Source organism: Sander lucioperca, chromosome 2 (genome assembly GCF_008315115.2).
Source record: "Sander lucioperca isolate FBNREF2018 chromosome 2, SLUC_FBN_1.2, whole genome shotgun sequence".
Classification (NCBI taxonomy): Eukaryota; Metazoa; Chordata; class Actinopteri; order Perciformes; family Percidae; genus Sander; species Sander lucioperca.
Window position 1 is genome coordinate 28,261,489 of NC_050174.1, and position 16,936 is coordinate 28,278,424.

At 40.0% G+C, this 16,936-nt stretch overlaps 1 protein-coding gene across 2 annotated transcripts in view; it reads right to left on the bottom strand.

Moving 5' to 3' along the window:
• nsmfb (NMDA receptor synaptonuclear signaling and neuronal migration factor b) overlaps positions 1-2,125 on the bottom strand; it is a 49,209-nt gene extending 47,084 nt beyond the window's left edge. Inside the window, exon 1 of one of the 2 annotated variants that reach the window (XM_031321176.2) lies at positions 1,751-2,125. In XM_031321176.2, coding sequence (XP_031177036.1) covers positions 1,751-1,821 — 71 coding nt within the window. In that variant the 5' untranslated portion in view covers positions 1,822-2,125. The remainder of the gene's footprint in view (positions 1-1,750) is intronic. The other variant, XM_031321177.2, reaches the window with a different exon arrangement.
• Positions 2,126-16,936: the final 14,811 nt, after the last annotated feature.

Consider the following 16,936-nt stretch of genomic DNA (forward strand, 5'->3'; position numbering starts at 1 on the left):
AAACTGCACGTTCATTCATTCATTGTGCATTGACTGCACAACAGATAAACTCAGATCAGATCTAGACACACGACTGATCCTGGCTCTGCTCAGACAGGATTCAGGGGAAGTGCTATTGTTCACTGAGAGCCATTAAACTCCTTGTCAGTTGGAGTGTGGCTCACCATCGCTGATAGAGCGGGAAATGTGTACAAGCGCAGTTACCTCAGAAGCGGTCCACATGTGTGTCTGGGAAGCCGGCTGCGATTTATGGAGAGTTAAGCCTGCGAGGTGACAAAAGGCAGGGAGCGAGGAGATAAACAGATAAACAGCAAAAGGAAGACAGAGACAAATAGAGTTGGGGAATGTGTGCATAATGGAGTGTAGTGGGGACTGTGGAAGTAGATGGAAAGGTCATATGTTGTGCACTTAAGCATATGTGCGTTTGTTTTACTGGCGAGTAGCTGTGCACAGGAGAATGAAGGTGTATGCACATACGACCGAGAGCAGAAGTGTTTCAGTGGTCTGCGTTGTGGTTTCTGAGGTCAGTGAGTGGGCGATCTCCAACCACAGAACATTAGTCATCCGGCAGCCTTCGGACCGAGAACAGCCTGACCCATGACACAAAGACCTTTCATGGCATGACTCATGCACTCACAGTTAAACGTCATTAGATTATGTCAAAGTCCAGTGAGCTCAGCCAGACGTTTGTAGATGGCCATGTCACTGAAGCCAAGGAAATACATAAAACAGCAAGACAAAGCTTTTCCTCATGTCATGTCATATATGGTGTAGTTCAGAACATTTTAAATGTGTTAAAATGCTGCAACTAATGATTAGGGCCAGGACGATTCATTGACGTCTTCGGAGTGAGCAGGAAAAGTTAGCCACAGCCGTGCGACCGACGTGCGTCGCCACGCAGTGTAGTTTCATTTTTTGTAGCACGCACGTCCTTTGGCCCGTGGCTTGGTAGCGTTGCGTCAATTATTTTTCTTGCCCCACACTGATCCAAAAATACATTTGCCAGTAATTATCTTAACTGCATATTACTCCAGTGATGAAATGAATCCATGTCATAGCCATTTGAAATTATGTCAAGTACTTAGGTACACATACTGATTATTCAAAATTCAGTTAAAAAAGCTTTAGAATAATATGCAAATTAATCGTTAGATCAATGACAAAAAATAATCGTTAGGGACAACCCTACTAATGATTCTTCTGCTATGGATTAATTAAAAAATATCCATCTGAGGTTCCCAGAGTCCAGTGTGATATCTTCAAAGGTCAAACTTTACAAAGATGTCAGACTAAACAGCGTTCAGCGTTCAGCTGGTTGCAGCGCGACGTGCTTTTTCTCATCTCAATAGCCTATCATATATGTCATTTAAAAGTATAATCATCATTTTAAGGTTATAATGCGGACACATGCATGGCTAAATTGACCCAAACGTAAAGTGCATATTAATAAATAAAAAAGGAGAGAAAGAGATTGTAAAAGGTTTGCTTTGAGACGAATGAAATGTGTGCAATCCCAGCTTAAACGTCAGGAAGATGATTTGCACAATTCATACTTAATTACAAAAATAATCGTCGGAGAGAAATAAAACAAGCATTTCGATTTAAGATAGGATTAAGTGAAACTTAAAAAGGAGCTGCGCAAACAGGACTCCATATGTGGGAATAACAGCAGCGTCTATTCTTCTATTGTTACTATAATGTGTCTACAAGCATCACCGACTCCTCTCGAGCACATTCTCCGGACACTCACCTAACTTTTGCGGCCACGGAAGATATCGCATCGCTCCTCAGATTCTTCCTTTTGGACACCGCAGTTCCCATGCTGAAGGGGAAACGAGCCAGGAGAGAAAGCGCAGACCATTCCACAGACTGAGCGCCGAGGGAAACGCATCCGGATCCAACTAGAAAGCTTTCCTATGTTACATCCTCCTGCAGGTCCAGACGGTCCGGCGGGGCGCAGAGCGCAGCGCTGCTGGAGGATGGGCCGGGGATGGAGCGCTGATGAACGGCCTGAGCTGTTCTGCTCTGCTCTCTGCCTCACACTGAGCTCCAGGAAGGAAACGGAGACCATAAAAGGCCCGCTGCCTGCTGAGCCCCGCACGGCATGGCACGGCTCATTACATGGCTGTTTATTGGATGCGAGGAGGTGTGGACACTTGAGTTCCTAAGTAATCTTACAGTTGATCCTCAGTTGTCAAGTAACAAAGCGCTGTGGGCATATTGTTAGGAAAACAGACAACAGAACATTTTTGAATTACCAGTCCTGGTATATTTGGAGCAGCCACACCACATCCTGGTTTAGTTCCAAGGTAGTAGTGGAAGTATGTCAATGCTTTACTTAAAGTCAAAGTACAGTACCAGTGTGCAAAAAATACTACAATTAAAAGCCCTGTATTCAGAATATTAAATGAGTAAAAGTACATAGCCTAAGAAAAAAAAAACTAGTAAACTGTCTGTACACTTACAAAGTTCTCAATGCTTCAGTTAACATGTAGGGACCCTCACTATGCTACCGTTGAAGTGTGGTGATATTTTGAGCCTTTTTAGTGGTGTAAATAGCGATTTGTTTTTACTTTCCCTGTGCCCTGAATACTAGCGTTGTAAGCTAATCAGCAGTCAACGCTAGCTTCTTTCAAGCTCCAAACTCATTAAATTAGCATGAAAACATGTCCCAGAGAGACAGAGTGGGTACACATCTGTTATTACCCTAGGTTCGTTTTGCGCCAGAATTGTCCTTTAACCACAGATGCATTTACGTGTAAGCAGCATTTCAATGTTTCTAATGTTAATGTCGACAAGGACCAAATGTCAACTATACTGTTTGGTAGATTATTCACAGGTGTTGCATTTTATAAAGGTACAATGACATTTGAATGTAAAGTCTCACCAGCCAGCCACTAACACTGCCGAATTAGTGCTGTTCTTGATTGACATTTGGTGAAATCGTGTCATTCTAATCTCCACCTGTGCTCATCAGGCAGCGTTCCCATTTACAGGAGTGCACAACTCTCCCCAATTGACTTTGTGGCTTTGGGGTCTGGAACTATATTGTGTAAGCTTTCTGGAAGCAGCGTTGGTGAACAGTTGTGGTGAATGAAATGTGCCTTCTGCTGTCTAATCTTTTGAGCTGTGGGGCTCCCAGCAACACAGCACTTATTCCCCAGATAAAACATGGCAGGTAAATGTGTAGCAGCAGCCTAAGAAGGTGCTCGCTTGACACCAATAAAAAAAAAAACATGTTTTCAGCATATGAATATAGCCTTAATTGAACTTCTGTTAGTTCTAGTCCTGTTTTTATAAAACGTGCGTTGTTTTCTCATGAGACCATCCTCATGAAAACAATGACAGCATTGGTTGAAATGGCTAAAACAACACATTTTAGTTTAGTTTATTGAAAATCATGCTCACAGTCAAACAACTGAATAAAAAGCAGAATTTACATTGGTTAGGGTTAAAAACATAGGAAGTCCGGCCCCATATACTGTAGATTTAATTCAATTCAATTCAATTCAATTTTATTTATAGTATCAAATCATAACAAGAGTTATCTTGAGACAATTTACAGATATATATGTATAATTTACAAAGTCCCAACAATTCTAGTAATTCCCCCAAGAGCAAGCATTTAGTGCGACAGTGGTGAGGAAAACTCAGCAGAGCATGGCTGGATGTAGCAGGTTCAGCAGGACACAGCAGGGCACCGTAGAGCGTAGCAGGGTGTAGTGAAGCAGGACCACGGCAACAGCTGCAACCAAGATCTTGGTGCCATGCAGATCCAACAAAAAACGCTGGGAAAAGAAACATAAGGACTCCGGGGAGTAAACTCCCCAGCGCTAGATAAGCTAGATAAAAAATAAAAGACAGCCATTTTGACTTTTTTGTCTCTGAAGAAAAGATGAAGTAGTATGACTGTTACAGATAGAATGGTTTGCAGGTGATCTGCAAGCCAACTTGTACTGTAAATGTACAGATTTAAGAGAATGAGAGCACACCGTGCTAGATACAGCTAACGTCTCAGTCGCTTTTAGCTGTTATGGGTCAAATTCACGCAAATCAAAAATCTGCTTCATGTTCTATCAAGGTACATGGTGGAGTCCATTGGTCAGCATTGGTTTCTTGCAACCTTCCTTATCTGAACCAAGTAGCTTTCTAACCCAGGCCAGGATCTTTCCCTAACCTGAACCACATAGTTTCCATGCCTAAATCTAACCTCACCTCGTCTGATCAGAAAAAGCTCATATTGCAACAACATATTTTGTCATTTAGTTTGGAAGACTTATTGGATATGCGTTACTAAGTTTATATGAGTCTTTATGGAAATATTTGAAGACGAAAAGGCAAGTAAACAGAATTGAATTTTCTCATCGGCTCCAGTTTGCATATTAAGTCAAAGTACATCAGTCTATAACTACTACACCCTTCCTCACCATGCACCCCCATCTCCTGTATGTGAGCAGGTATAAAGTCTCTGAAGTCTAATCCGAGAGACAGATCTTTTTTTGTGATGACAGGAATCATAGCATGGCATAATTCTATTCTGATCCGACAGTCACTGCAGCTTGCTGCTACTGGAACCAGTAGAGGTTTCAGGGAGCAAGTGGCTGAATTAGTAGGGATCCTAAAACCCTGCCAATGGTTATTCTTGAGGTACGGTTCCCCAGATGTGACCCCACCGCTGTGCCCATGCGCTCCATTAGCTATGAGATTCTAGGGTCTCTCTTCGGTTTTACAGGGATTCTTAATCCTGGACTTGGGTGATTATGATAGGCAAAGTGTCTGTTACCGCGCTGAGAGATTGAAATGTGATGAGCATTGTGTAACAGACGTAGCCTGTACTATGTGGTATATTATACACACTTTCATAATCACAATGGCGTTTGGTTATATTGTGACTAAAAGGCATAATTGCTTATTCTTTTTTTTTTAAAATATTGACGTTGAATTGATTTTGTTTCCCCAGAGAGTGAAACATATTGTGCATGCTTATCAGGTCAGTAGACTCCTTGATGAGATTGGAAATGAAAGTCAAATGATCCTCTCTTTGTTTACTGTGCTTTGCATTTGTTAATCAGTGCGTCCCTCTTTATTGGAATGAACCATACGTTGGGTTAATCTTTAGTCTGAATCCATGCTGCCGATATCATCTTTTAATAGAAGGTGCTAAGAGTAGAGTGACTGTGAGCAACTGCAATTTAACAATTTCCACGGGTTTAAAACAAGTAAAATATGTGTCCCTAGAAACGTCACTGACAGTGCATGGAAGACAGCAGGCTGAGGCTGAGGCTGGTTGGACAACGGTGAGTAGAGCACGGTAACAAATCCCCTGTATGAATATTCAAGCAGTCGTCTGTTTTTTGCTGCTTTTGTGTGACTCCCACGGCTATTCACAGTGACAGTTCTTCACTACCCAGGCACACACACACACACACACACACACACACACACACACACACACACACACACAGTGCCGATCACCCAGCCTCCCTGCTACTAGGTGTCCCTGTTTACTCTGTGCTGAGCTTCACCTGGCTCAGTGCTCTGCGGTGTGACAGCGGCTAGTTGTTTCTCTTGGATTTGTTATTTAGCTGTACTGTTTAGGTTTTGTTGTTGAGGAACTATTCAGGATCTGAATCAGCCCTTGTAGAAAAACCACATGTGATCACATGTGCAAAAACACATGTGGTCACATGGGAAATTCATGTGTCTTCTGTAAGGGAGAGGAGGTTTTCCTGTTGTTTCCATTCTGCCCACATTGTATAAGCATAATATATCATCACAACTGAAACTGGTGTGTGTTGTGCAGGGGAGAAGGCAATGACATGCTTATGCTCTGTGGCCATGAATAGCTCTCTCCAATGATGAAAACAGGTTTATAGCTGTGATGTGCCATGCTGCTGTGGGAGGTATATATACTTTATATGTATACATATATATTTTACAGCCCCATATATGGGGCTGTAAAATACAATGCTCATGGGGGAGAGGACAGTAATGAAAAGCACTGTGAATGTGTAAGCTGTGTGCATGGGAAATCAGGGCAGAACATACTGGAGTAAGATTGGGGAAGCATTCCATCCTGCAAAGATATGGCGCATAGTCATTTAACCAATGTTTGGGGTAATTCTTAAAATATATCTGCCTGTTTCTAATGTAGATCAACTAGTTTTAAGGGCAACATGAAACCATTTTATTAGTTAGAGTTAGTGAAGTGACCTTACCTTTTCTGCTTTCTGTTAAGTTGCTATTGAATTATTAACAACAACTGAACTGCATTGTAAAAACATGACTTTTTAAAGACAGTTAGCCTCACATGTCTCCTCATAACCTTTATTTAATCAGGAAAGGATACTGATAATTATGCTTTTCAGCGCTGCACTGTTTGACATTCAGTCCATGCTGTGATTTCACATTTAACAGCTCCCATTTACACCTGCAGCAGCTCTACTGAGAGTTAAATACAGTTATCATTAAGTATTGTATTTTAATCTTTTTGGATCCGTTTCGCCTCACCTTCCAAAATCTACTGTACTTATAGCACACATTTCCAACAATGCCTTTTGGCAGCCCTTAGAGAGCAGGTACACAAGAAAACATGCATGCACCATTTACCGCACATAAACTGTGGTGAGAATGTCCATTAGCGATGTGCCTCACACATACAGTATAAGCCAGAGCAGCAGCTAGTCCATGCTGGGCAGATCTCCTCTCACCACATATCTCTGCATTGTGGCTTTTTGTTCCTTTCTCCTGTTTTTACAGCACAATACCCCTGCAGCACATATACACTCATCCACTCCTCATCAATCTATGTTTGGCTGGTTTTATTATTTTGTGGTTGATAATTTACTTCATCTGTTAGTATACCAGTGTGCCTCCTATTTTTGTCCCAGTTCACAGAGTGGGGCTTTATGCATCTGGCCCCTGCTGTGTAATTGCTGCATCCTGCTGTAGAGGGAACAGTGACAACAGCACTGACAATACAACAAGACAGTTACCCTGTTGCCACTCAAGAAATGTCTCAACCTGATTTGACCTTTCATTGGTATGCTTGCTGTTCTACATGATACCTGTCTGATGCTCTGGAAAATGTGTCAGCCTTGTGTCTTAATAATCTAGAACCATTCCAATAAACTGGGCTGAGTCACCTGTCGTCCTGATGTAACACTGTCTGCTGACTTGCATTCTCATCCCTGTCATGCTGTATTTGGTAATGTTATCACTGAGGGTGTATCATACTGGGCTGAGGGTACAGCAAGCCCCAAGGGAACTAACAGCTATAGAAATGTCTGTCATGCTGTGTTAGCTACTGCTCAGGCGTAGGAGCAACACTCTCCGTGTTACTTCCAAAAAAAGCTTGTGCCCAAGTGTAACGGCCAGCTTTGAGTGGTAGAAGAAAAATGGCATTATAACGAGGTAAGGCCGACCATTGTGATGACCAGTAGAGTGTGCGCTCCATGGAGGCTGGCTCCTCGGCAGCAGCCACAGGTTCAAATCCGACCCATGGCCCTTGGCTGCATGTCATCCCCCCTTTATCTCTCCTCTCCTTTCTTCAAGCTGTCATGACTATTAAAGGCCATAAAAGCCCCAAAAACTGATGATTAAATAAAAAAAAAACGATTTCATGCTATTCTGCTGATCAACAGTTGTTGAAAAGGGTGGAGCGATGCCCCGATGAAGGCAGGGACGGAGGAGACAAGCAGCAGCATAATGTAATGTAAAAAATTGCTTCGCAAATTATTTATGAGGACAGAAATGACAGAAGTGACTCATAAGCATACAACATCATCATCATTTCGAGTGAAAAACTAACAGAAAATCCAAAGAATGTCAAAGGTACAAGACTGTGTACATATTTTCTAGGGCTGTCAAACGATTCATATTTTTTGATCAATGATCACCAAATCTCTCATGGCCATATCTTGTAATGAACACTTACGCCTGTCAAAAGAACTAAACCGAAATCCAACGATTACATAAGTTATCTCACATTAGCGTTGTCTTCTATATTGGTGCCTATGGTGAGGAAAAAGCTTGTACCTAAACAATGATCAATGATTACCAAATGTCTCTCTCATTTTATCATCACTTTTTATTCATTAGTAAGCTACAGGACAGCATCTTTCAAAACATGACCTGCACGAAAGAGAAAAAAAAATGAATGCGTCATTGTACCCAGCACTTCTGGAAATGTATTTCCGAATGCGTCTCTGTCCCCAGCACATTTCAAACCAAACTGACACCCATGATGGAACTATCCCATAAACCACCGCGCACCACTGAATAAAGGAAGCTACGTTAGTTTAGCTAACAGCTAAATTTATATATAATATTACAGCATGTAATAACTTTAAAAGACCCTCAAAATAAAACCTGAAAATAACCGTTCAAATATATAACAGCTGTTACGTAAGCTGTAGCCTGCTTTACCCAGTGTTTAGTTTGAGTTAACGTTATTTCAGACTGAATCAAGCTGTCAGTCAAATTAGCTGTTAGCTAAACTAACGTCAGCTTCCCGAGGCTAATGGCAGAAGCGTGGAACAGATCGTGATTCGCGCAGTGTTGTAAATCCTCATAAAACAGGATTATCATCATGCGCATAACGGATCGTGCAGGCAGCACAGATCGGGTACTGACACCCCCCCTCCTCACCAGCATGAGTTCCACCAATCAGAGGCATCATTGTGGGATTGTTCAGGATTGTGGGTAATGAAGTACTTATCCAAGACATCGCGAATAAAAGACATTTATCTCAAAACAAGGTTGGTGCCCCATGAACTTTTGCCGTCTATATGAGCATATACAATTGCTGAGTCATGTCGTAGCTGGTTTTAAGTCTACCATCGACAGTTACCATTTTATGGCTTTATACTCCAATGGTCAATGGAGAAATTGCATTGTATTTTTACTTCCGGAACCCGCTGTGGGTGGGACTGTTGAGCTCTATAGCAGTGTGTATGATGCTTGCAGTCTTGTGTTCGGAAAAGCCTTAAAAAAAGAAAGAAAAAACAACAGAAATTTCATCTGTTTCACAACATTTTATCTTCCACATCATCCCTCTTTTGAGTCGCCATGTTTACAGTTGAGGAGCGCTCTGTAGTCCTATAGGTCAAAGTCACGTTTGTGAGGAAAATTGTCAACCAGTTACCCTCTGTCTATCGTTTCAGTGTGATTTTACTGTAATAATTCTACAGTGAACTTTCCAACTTGTTATTACTTGGCTTGGCTATTACTTGCAGTGTCCCTGCAGTCTCCATCAATCTCTCTTTTTGACTGATGTTTGCCAAGAGAATTAGAGAGGCCTTCCATTAGCAAGTGTTGAGTCTCATCCTGCTTGTCTCAAGAGACACCCACTGGATCATCTTGACCTAAATATCCCAGCATACTGCTGTTGCCAGCAAACAGAGGCAATAGAGAACTGATGTGTGTCCTCGCTGAGTTATATCAAGAAATATGAAATGAGATTTATACTTGAAGTTAATGCTCTGAATCAGTTTCTTTTTTTATTTGGGACAACTTTTCTATCTCAGTCCACACAAAATACAAGACAAAACATTCAAACATCACATTATAGACAATCTACAATATCAACCATCATCAGTGTGTGTTAGCTGTGGATATACTGAAGGTAGGTTTCTTAAGGCACACGTACCGAACCAAACGCTTGCAGCTGTGTTGTAAACCACTGGACCAGATTATTATCTCTGGTAAAAAGTAAGAACACCTTGTGATGATAGACCTTCCTCCTCTTTCAACCTGCTCAATAGATCCTTGCAAAGAGATGCACAGCTCTTGGTCTGTCATTAGAGCACCCCTGAGAGACCTATTCAGAAACCAGCATCAACTCTTTATGCATTGCTTTGCATTGTGGTATCCTCAGCATACAATGCAGGCATTTTTTAATACACACGGCAGATCATTTGCAAATATAAAATAAAGGAGAGGTCCTAGACAGCTGCCCTGGGGAATTGTAGTGATTTAATATTTTCAGTGTCATAGTTATTTATTTTTTTACTGTTTCATTTAGTCAATTCTTTTCCTGTGTTACCGTTTCCCTGGTATTTGTTCATGGTTATGTTTGACCTGTGTTCTGTTTGGTATACTTCTATCCATGTGTATGTTTTATGCTTCAGTTTCGTTTTATTTTGTAGTTTCTGCTTCTCCTGTATCGTGTCTTGTTTTACTTCCTGCCGTTGTGATTTTCTGCTCTGCCCTGAGGCCTGTTTCACAAAACCAAGATAAGGGATTAAGCCGGTATTTCCCAGTTATCTGGCTCAATTTAGCCTTGACTCGGTTTCACAAAAGCAGAGGCACCTAAGTTACAATGGAGATTTATTCTTTACAACTAGGCTGCTCCTGACCAGGCTAACTGTAGCGTGGACGCTGTAGCGTTCCTTTTTACTACTGTTTAACTTATTTGACTATTTATTTAAATGTATTTTATTGTTATTAATACATACTGTGTGTATATGTTTATACTTATATTGTTTATATTCTTTGTATCCATCTTATATTTGTATGTGTGACATGCTCCAACAACACCATGACAAATTCCTCGTATGTGCAACGTACTTGGCAATAAAGCCCTTTCTGATTCTGATTCTGATTCTGAAAAAAAAACAGCCAGGATTCATTCATCCTGGAGTCTTTTCTGATCACCCAGCAGTGCTTTTACCTTATTGTTATCAGCCTGCATTAAAATACAGCAGGTGCACGTTGCTGTTCATTTAAGTACTGTTATTATTTAAAGTTGACCCTTTTTTATAATTATTCATGTGACAGTCATTGTTACTGTTATATTGCTGTATGAAGACTGCTGTTCATATTGTTGTTAGAAGTTTGATGAATATATTACTGCAGTTGTTGAGATTATTAGAAAAGGCTGATAAAGTTGCCAAATGTGTTTTAAATTAAGTCTGTTACTAAGGGCAATATATAAAGTGCTGTACATGTGTGTTTCTATAGTGGACCAATGCACCTTAAATTATTTTAGTCGATTAAATTGTTTGCATTCTTTAATGAGAATTTTAAGAACATATCCTAATTGTACAATCCTCCCAAATTAAAGTCTTAGTTCACTGAACCAATACGTAACTATATAGTGTAGACAACTGTTTACAGTGTGCATGAAATGTATCACTTAATTATCTTTATAGTTTCTAGATTTTAGAGACCAATTTATTCAGTGTCTTTATTTTCTATGTCCATATATACAAGGGAGCAAGGCATATAATATGTAGAGAAGGAAACTTGTCCTCTAAAAATAAAAAAAAACGTGAGAAAAAGCGTGGCAGATAATATCGGACAGACTGAATGATAGTTCAATGAGTCACTGTCATCTGCAAAAACCAACAGTTGTACACTTTGCATTAAAAGCGAGCAGTGGAAGTTAATATGACTTAGGACATTTATATTTTAGCCCACGAGAGAGAGGGAGAAACAGAGCGAAAGAGATATTTACGCATCATATTATAGCGTTGTAGAAAATTGATCTTCATGGTAAATATTATCTTCTGCTTACTTTTAAGGCAAAGAGTACAACTGTTAATGTGTGCAAATGATTAGTAGGAAATTGTGTTTATTTTGAATATGTGGCTCTTCAGCTAAGGTCCTCCCCTTGACCTATATTTCTAAATATCTACAGGCCACCTAAATACTGTGCATCCTTCTTCGATGACTTCACTGAACTGCTGTCTATAATGTGTATTAACTTTGACTGTGTAGTTATTGCTGGTGATTTCAACATTCATGTTGACAGCCCCCAGGACAGAGGGACCAAAGAACTGTGTTGTGTTTTTGAGAACTATGGACTGACTCAGCATGTGACAGAGCCCACGCACAATAAGGGGCACACTCTTAATCATCATCTCCAAGGGTCTGAACATTTGTGACCGATGTTGCTCTCTCTGATCAGTCCTGTGTTTTATTTGACAGCACTATCTTTGTGCACACAGGTGTTCAAACTGATCGGAAAACGGTGTATCACTGAAAAAAACTCAATGAGCTTTCAGATCATTTCAAGTATTGAATAATAATCATCATGCAAACTGTATGTAACTGTAAATAAGGGTGTATAGTGGTACAGTGGTTGGGAAGGGTAAATAAAATCACTGTGGCCATTCAGTAAGATTACCTCACATAGAACTCCACAGATGATGATGTCTTACAGAGAATATATCAAAGCCTGGAATGAAAGAAGCCATAGTGTAAAATAACAACAAAAAAACCCCATCCGAACCAGAGTGAGTTATCTGTCAGACTCTGTGCTCACACTCCTTTCAGCTGATACAAGCTTACGAGCCAATCCTCCAGTATTTCCCAGAGCACTGCAGATTTCTTCTGCCTCACCGCCTACATTTATTTCCCATTTTCTCCCGCAGTTTGACCAACATTTATTTCACTGTTGTTTCTGAACAATCAACAAATCACATGCCATCCAATGGGTTGTCACTGGTACATGTTGTGAATTTGTAGCTAAGTAAGTTTTAGTCATGGTTGTAGTCTTGATACTAGCTTTTAGATATGCCATTGATTGTTGTTTTTTGCTCCTATGTTGTTTCTTTACATACATTCTATTATCATTCTGTCCTGGTTCAGGCGCTGGGTTTTAAACCAATTATCATACTCAGAAAAATATAGGGACAGGGATAACACTCTCACCTGGGTGTCTCCTTTGATGGAAGATTGATGCTAGTAGTCTAATTAGGTGACTTCTTGACCTATCTCCCTCCCTCAAGAGGCTTTGCTTTTTGGCCAAGTCAGCCTGCCCAGGGACTACGGGTGAAAATTAGCTCTTGAGCTAAAACCTGGTACTATGCATCTCTCCTCTTGAGGTTAATGTTTATTGTACGCTGTCCCTGTTTCTCTAAATAAATAAAATAAATTAAAAAAAATTGTAAATACGAAAATGTTCTTAAGGACCAGGGGCGGGGGGGACCAATAATCAGTCAGTGGGGGTCCAGGGGATTTTATCAGAATACAGCATAGAAAATATTGCATAGGATAGAACAACACAATGTAATTTTACTAAATAAAACACATCACATTCATTATTAATTTAACTTGTTTTTGAACAAATTGTGTATCCAAATACAAAACACATTTTCTGGGCTCTTAAGGCGAAAAAATGTGTATATGTGGAAACAAACAAATTCAAAAATAAATTGGTCATGTGACAAGGGCTGGGAAGATTTTTTTTTTTTTTACAGAACTGTATAAAAATAAAGTAATAAACTTGCCTCAAACTTCAAAGAAAACCTTGCTGTACACAGTTTCAGATAACAGGAAACAGAACAGAAATAAAGTGCAATACACAATTTATTTCTTAGAGCAACAAGTGCTCTACAGCGAGTTCAATATGTTTCTACTTGGCTACAATAATAAAATGTATTATTATTTACTTCTAAACTGGCCTCAACATTTTAACAAAGTACACAGTTGCCATTTCACCGGATGTCCGTCCCCTTCCTCTGTCTTTGTGTTGGGGTTCTAACCTCTGGTGGATTTGTGAGGACTATGGTTAACTACTCCTCGGATCTCTGCAGGGTAAATCCAGACAGCTAGCTAGACTATCTGTCCAATCTGAGTTTTCTGTTGCACAACTAAAACTACTTTTGAACGTACACGTTCCACCAAAACAAGTTCCTTCCTGAGACTATTTTGCAGAGGCACCAGGCCTGCAGCCGGCGCTTAGCACCGCCCAAGACAATTGTGATTGGTTTAAAGTAATGCCAATAAACCAGAGCACGTTTTTCTCCCATCCAGGAATGCTGTGTGGACTAGCCAGACCCTCCTCTGGCCAGGTCTGGCAGTGCGAGACTAAGGGCTCAGTAACAGATGAGTTTTTAGCCATGCTAGTGGCATGGCTATAGGGATGTCAGTCAGTCCACCACTGAAATTACATAAATATATGTTTGCTACCTAACCATGTTTTATGTGTTATAGCTGTTGGGGAGCACATGTGAAATTAAAGGTACCCTGTGGAGTTTTTTGGTGACTAATAGCACTATGGAGCAATGTTTTTACGAGTGGGTCCCCCTTTTATATGTTGAGCACATGTATGAGGATGCTGAAGCAACATCATTTCCTGCAGAATGTTTCAAGCTGTTCCACTGATCTATAGCTAGCAGCAGTAATGTGTCATGAAATGTGGCCCATATAAGCAAGAAGACTGCAAGCTAGAAAACAGACATGTTCACAAGGAAACACAACAGCTTTAAACAGCTTTTAGCTTTTATTTTGTTTTCTGTAACTTTAAATGCTTTGCACAGTAGTCCACGTAAATATCAGCATATGGAAGAAACTCAATTCTAAATCAAATTTCCTGTATGTTTAGGATAGATTTGCATTGTTGATTGTGCATAAAGGTTTTGAAAATGCAGGTAAGATATGGGATTCATCATCTTTTTCTCATTTCTTTTCTGGAATCAAAACACTATAAATGTGGGATCATAGTGTTCTAATAAACAGATAAATACATTATGGAAGGTGAATAGCGGATGGATTTAAAGTCTTGTACCACTTACCCTGCCATTTCTGCCTCCAAACACCCTGATTTAAGTACAAATATCAATGGATAATCTCTGTGTATCACAAGATAATTCTTATGTTGGAGACATATGAATGGTTATTTAGTATTGCTTGGCATTCAGTTTTATGATAATGTTATTTTTCATGATTAAGCTACTAAAATCTGTTTGCCCTTCATTGATTTAAAAGAGAAATTCCAACTGTGGATCCTCTTGTACTAATGTGTGTATATATATCATAAATCTGTGATGCTGAATGCATGCCAGGATTGATGTTGGAATTAAATCTTGCAATTAATGCTTCTCATGGTGTATCCTTGAGTTGGCTCCTAAATGTGCTATATTTTTCAGAGAGACTGAGAACAACCTCCAAAAAACTGGAGTGAAGTTGTTGACTTCAGCTGATTAATACTGCATAGTCCTTCCCAAAATGTCCTCATACCCAGGGCTTATATATATGGCTTCATGGTTGCCATGGTGCGCGTGTATGTGCATAGATATATATATATATAAAATCTGATTTAATATAATTTGACAAACTGTAAATAAAATACAACAAGGTGAAACAAGCCTCTGCTGGGAACACTTAAACACTAAACAAAGCCATGCAGATACTGTGGTAAATCGTGACTATTAGAGCTGGGGCTTTACACAGAGTGTGTCAGTTAGTCACCTGTCAATGGCGTCATATAACCTTTGACCCCTCCAGTTGCTCTAACCTACATCAAAACAGGGGAAACAGGAGATGATACCTTGGAGAGTAATAGTATAACATACCATGTCACAGAATTATACTCATTAACAATAATACATCATTTTGTTCATTAATTACATGCCCCTTTGCAACACGGTAATACATTAGAGACATAATTTATTGATATAATATTTACTATCAATCCAGCTTACTATAATGCGCTATGTTGACAAGCAGCTCATACTGATGCTTGGTGGCTAAACTGTACCATAACAATATAAGGTTATAAGACGTGAGCAGACGTTCCAACGCTACACTTCCACTATAATCTATGAAACTGGCGACACCAGACAGAGAGCAGAGATCTGCTCTACAGGCGCAAAAACAGGACAGTTTTCTATTTATATATTTCATGTGAGGTGTGTGCAGCTCTTTCACACAGAAATGGATCATAAAGTGTCTATATTTCTTTTAAATTAAACTACCGATATACAGGAAACAACTTAATGACTGTCAGAGAGCGTGTTGGCAGTTTCATTTTTAAAGGGGTTTCTGGTTTCCATCGTCCTCTGATAACAGTAGATTGATGTTTCACAGCGCTGTGCCGGCTCCAAAAAACTGAAGAAGGAACAACAATCCCAAAGAAAAGCTCAATCCTACGCCGGGTGGCGCAGCAGGTGGAGACGGTTAAAAGATCCATTCAGCGGTACATCCGCGCCGCTAACGGTCCGCATATGTTACGCAATCAATGTAGCCAAAGCAGAAGTGTCTTATGACCTACAATTTTGTATGCTGTGTGTAGCAGGTATGGAAAAGTGTTTGTATTCCACCAAATATCCCTCATTTTACTGTGTATTCATTTTTGTTTATTTCTCCTCATTCAATGAAGGGACTGTGTATGTATTTTTCATGGGTAATGCGCCCTCTGCTGGTCGTTTTGTGGACGTACTATTTGTTTTCCCGGCTCTCGTCAGACGATGTTGGATCTGGCCGAGAGCGGTAGGTACTTTGTGTAGCGCGAGGCGGATGTATAAAATACTATGTTTAATGTGTATTTAAGTGATTAGACAGGCTGATTGTGGTTAGTATAGGTTTTTAGTAATTGGACTGTTTCATTCTCTTCCGTGTATTTTTGTTTATTATTCAGTTCTGAGTGTTTTAGTGAGCTAGCTTACATGCTATGTTTTCATATGTATCTGCGTTGGCATTCGCCATTTTGTGTCCTGCACTGCGCCCGTATAAGTACATGTATGTTCTCTTTATGTTGTTAGGCGTGTGTTGAGGGCATTCTACCAACGCTGTGTTTCTCCTCTCTAAAACACTCAACAGGTATGTTATTTGCACAGGACTTATTGTGATTTAAAATGTGTATTTTGTAATGCTGTGAGATTGCAGTTAAAGTGAGAGTGTGAGACATCTGAGAGCAGTTTTATATAGGCTATATATTACAAAAGTATTTTTATATTCTTATGTTGTATTTTTGCATTTATTGTTTCATATGTGTTTTTATTTTATTGAGAAATGAAAATATTTCTGAGAGACGATGTTGGATCTGGCCGAGAGCGGCGTGTGTTGAGGGCATTCTACCAACGCTGTGTTTCTCCTCTCTAAAACACTCAACAGAGCAATAAATGTCCTGTGCCAAAGCCTGAGTCTCCAGTCGTCTGCTTCACAAATTAGACACAACGCAGGTAACCGGTACTGAGGCCAGGCCGGT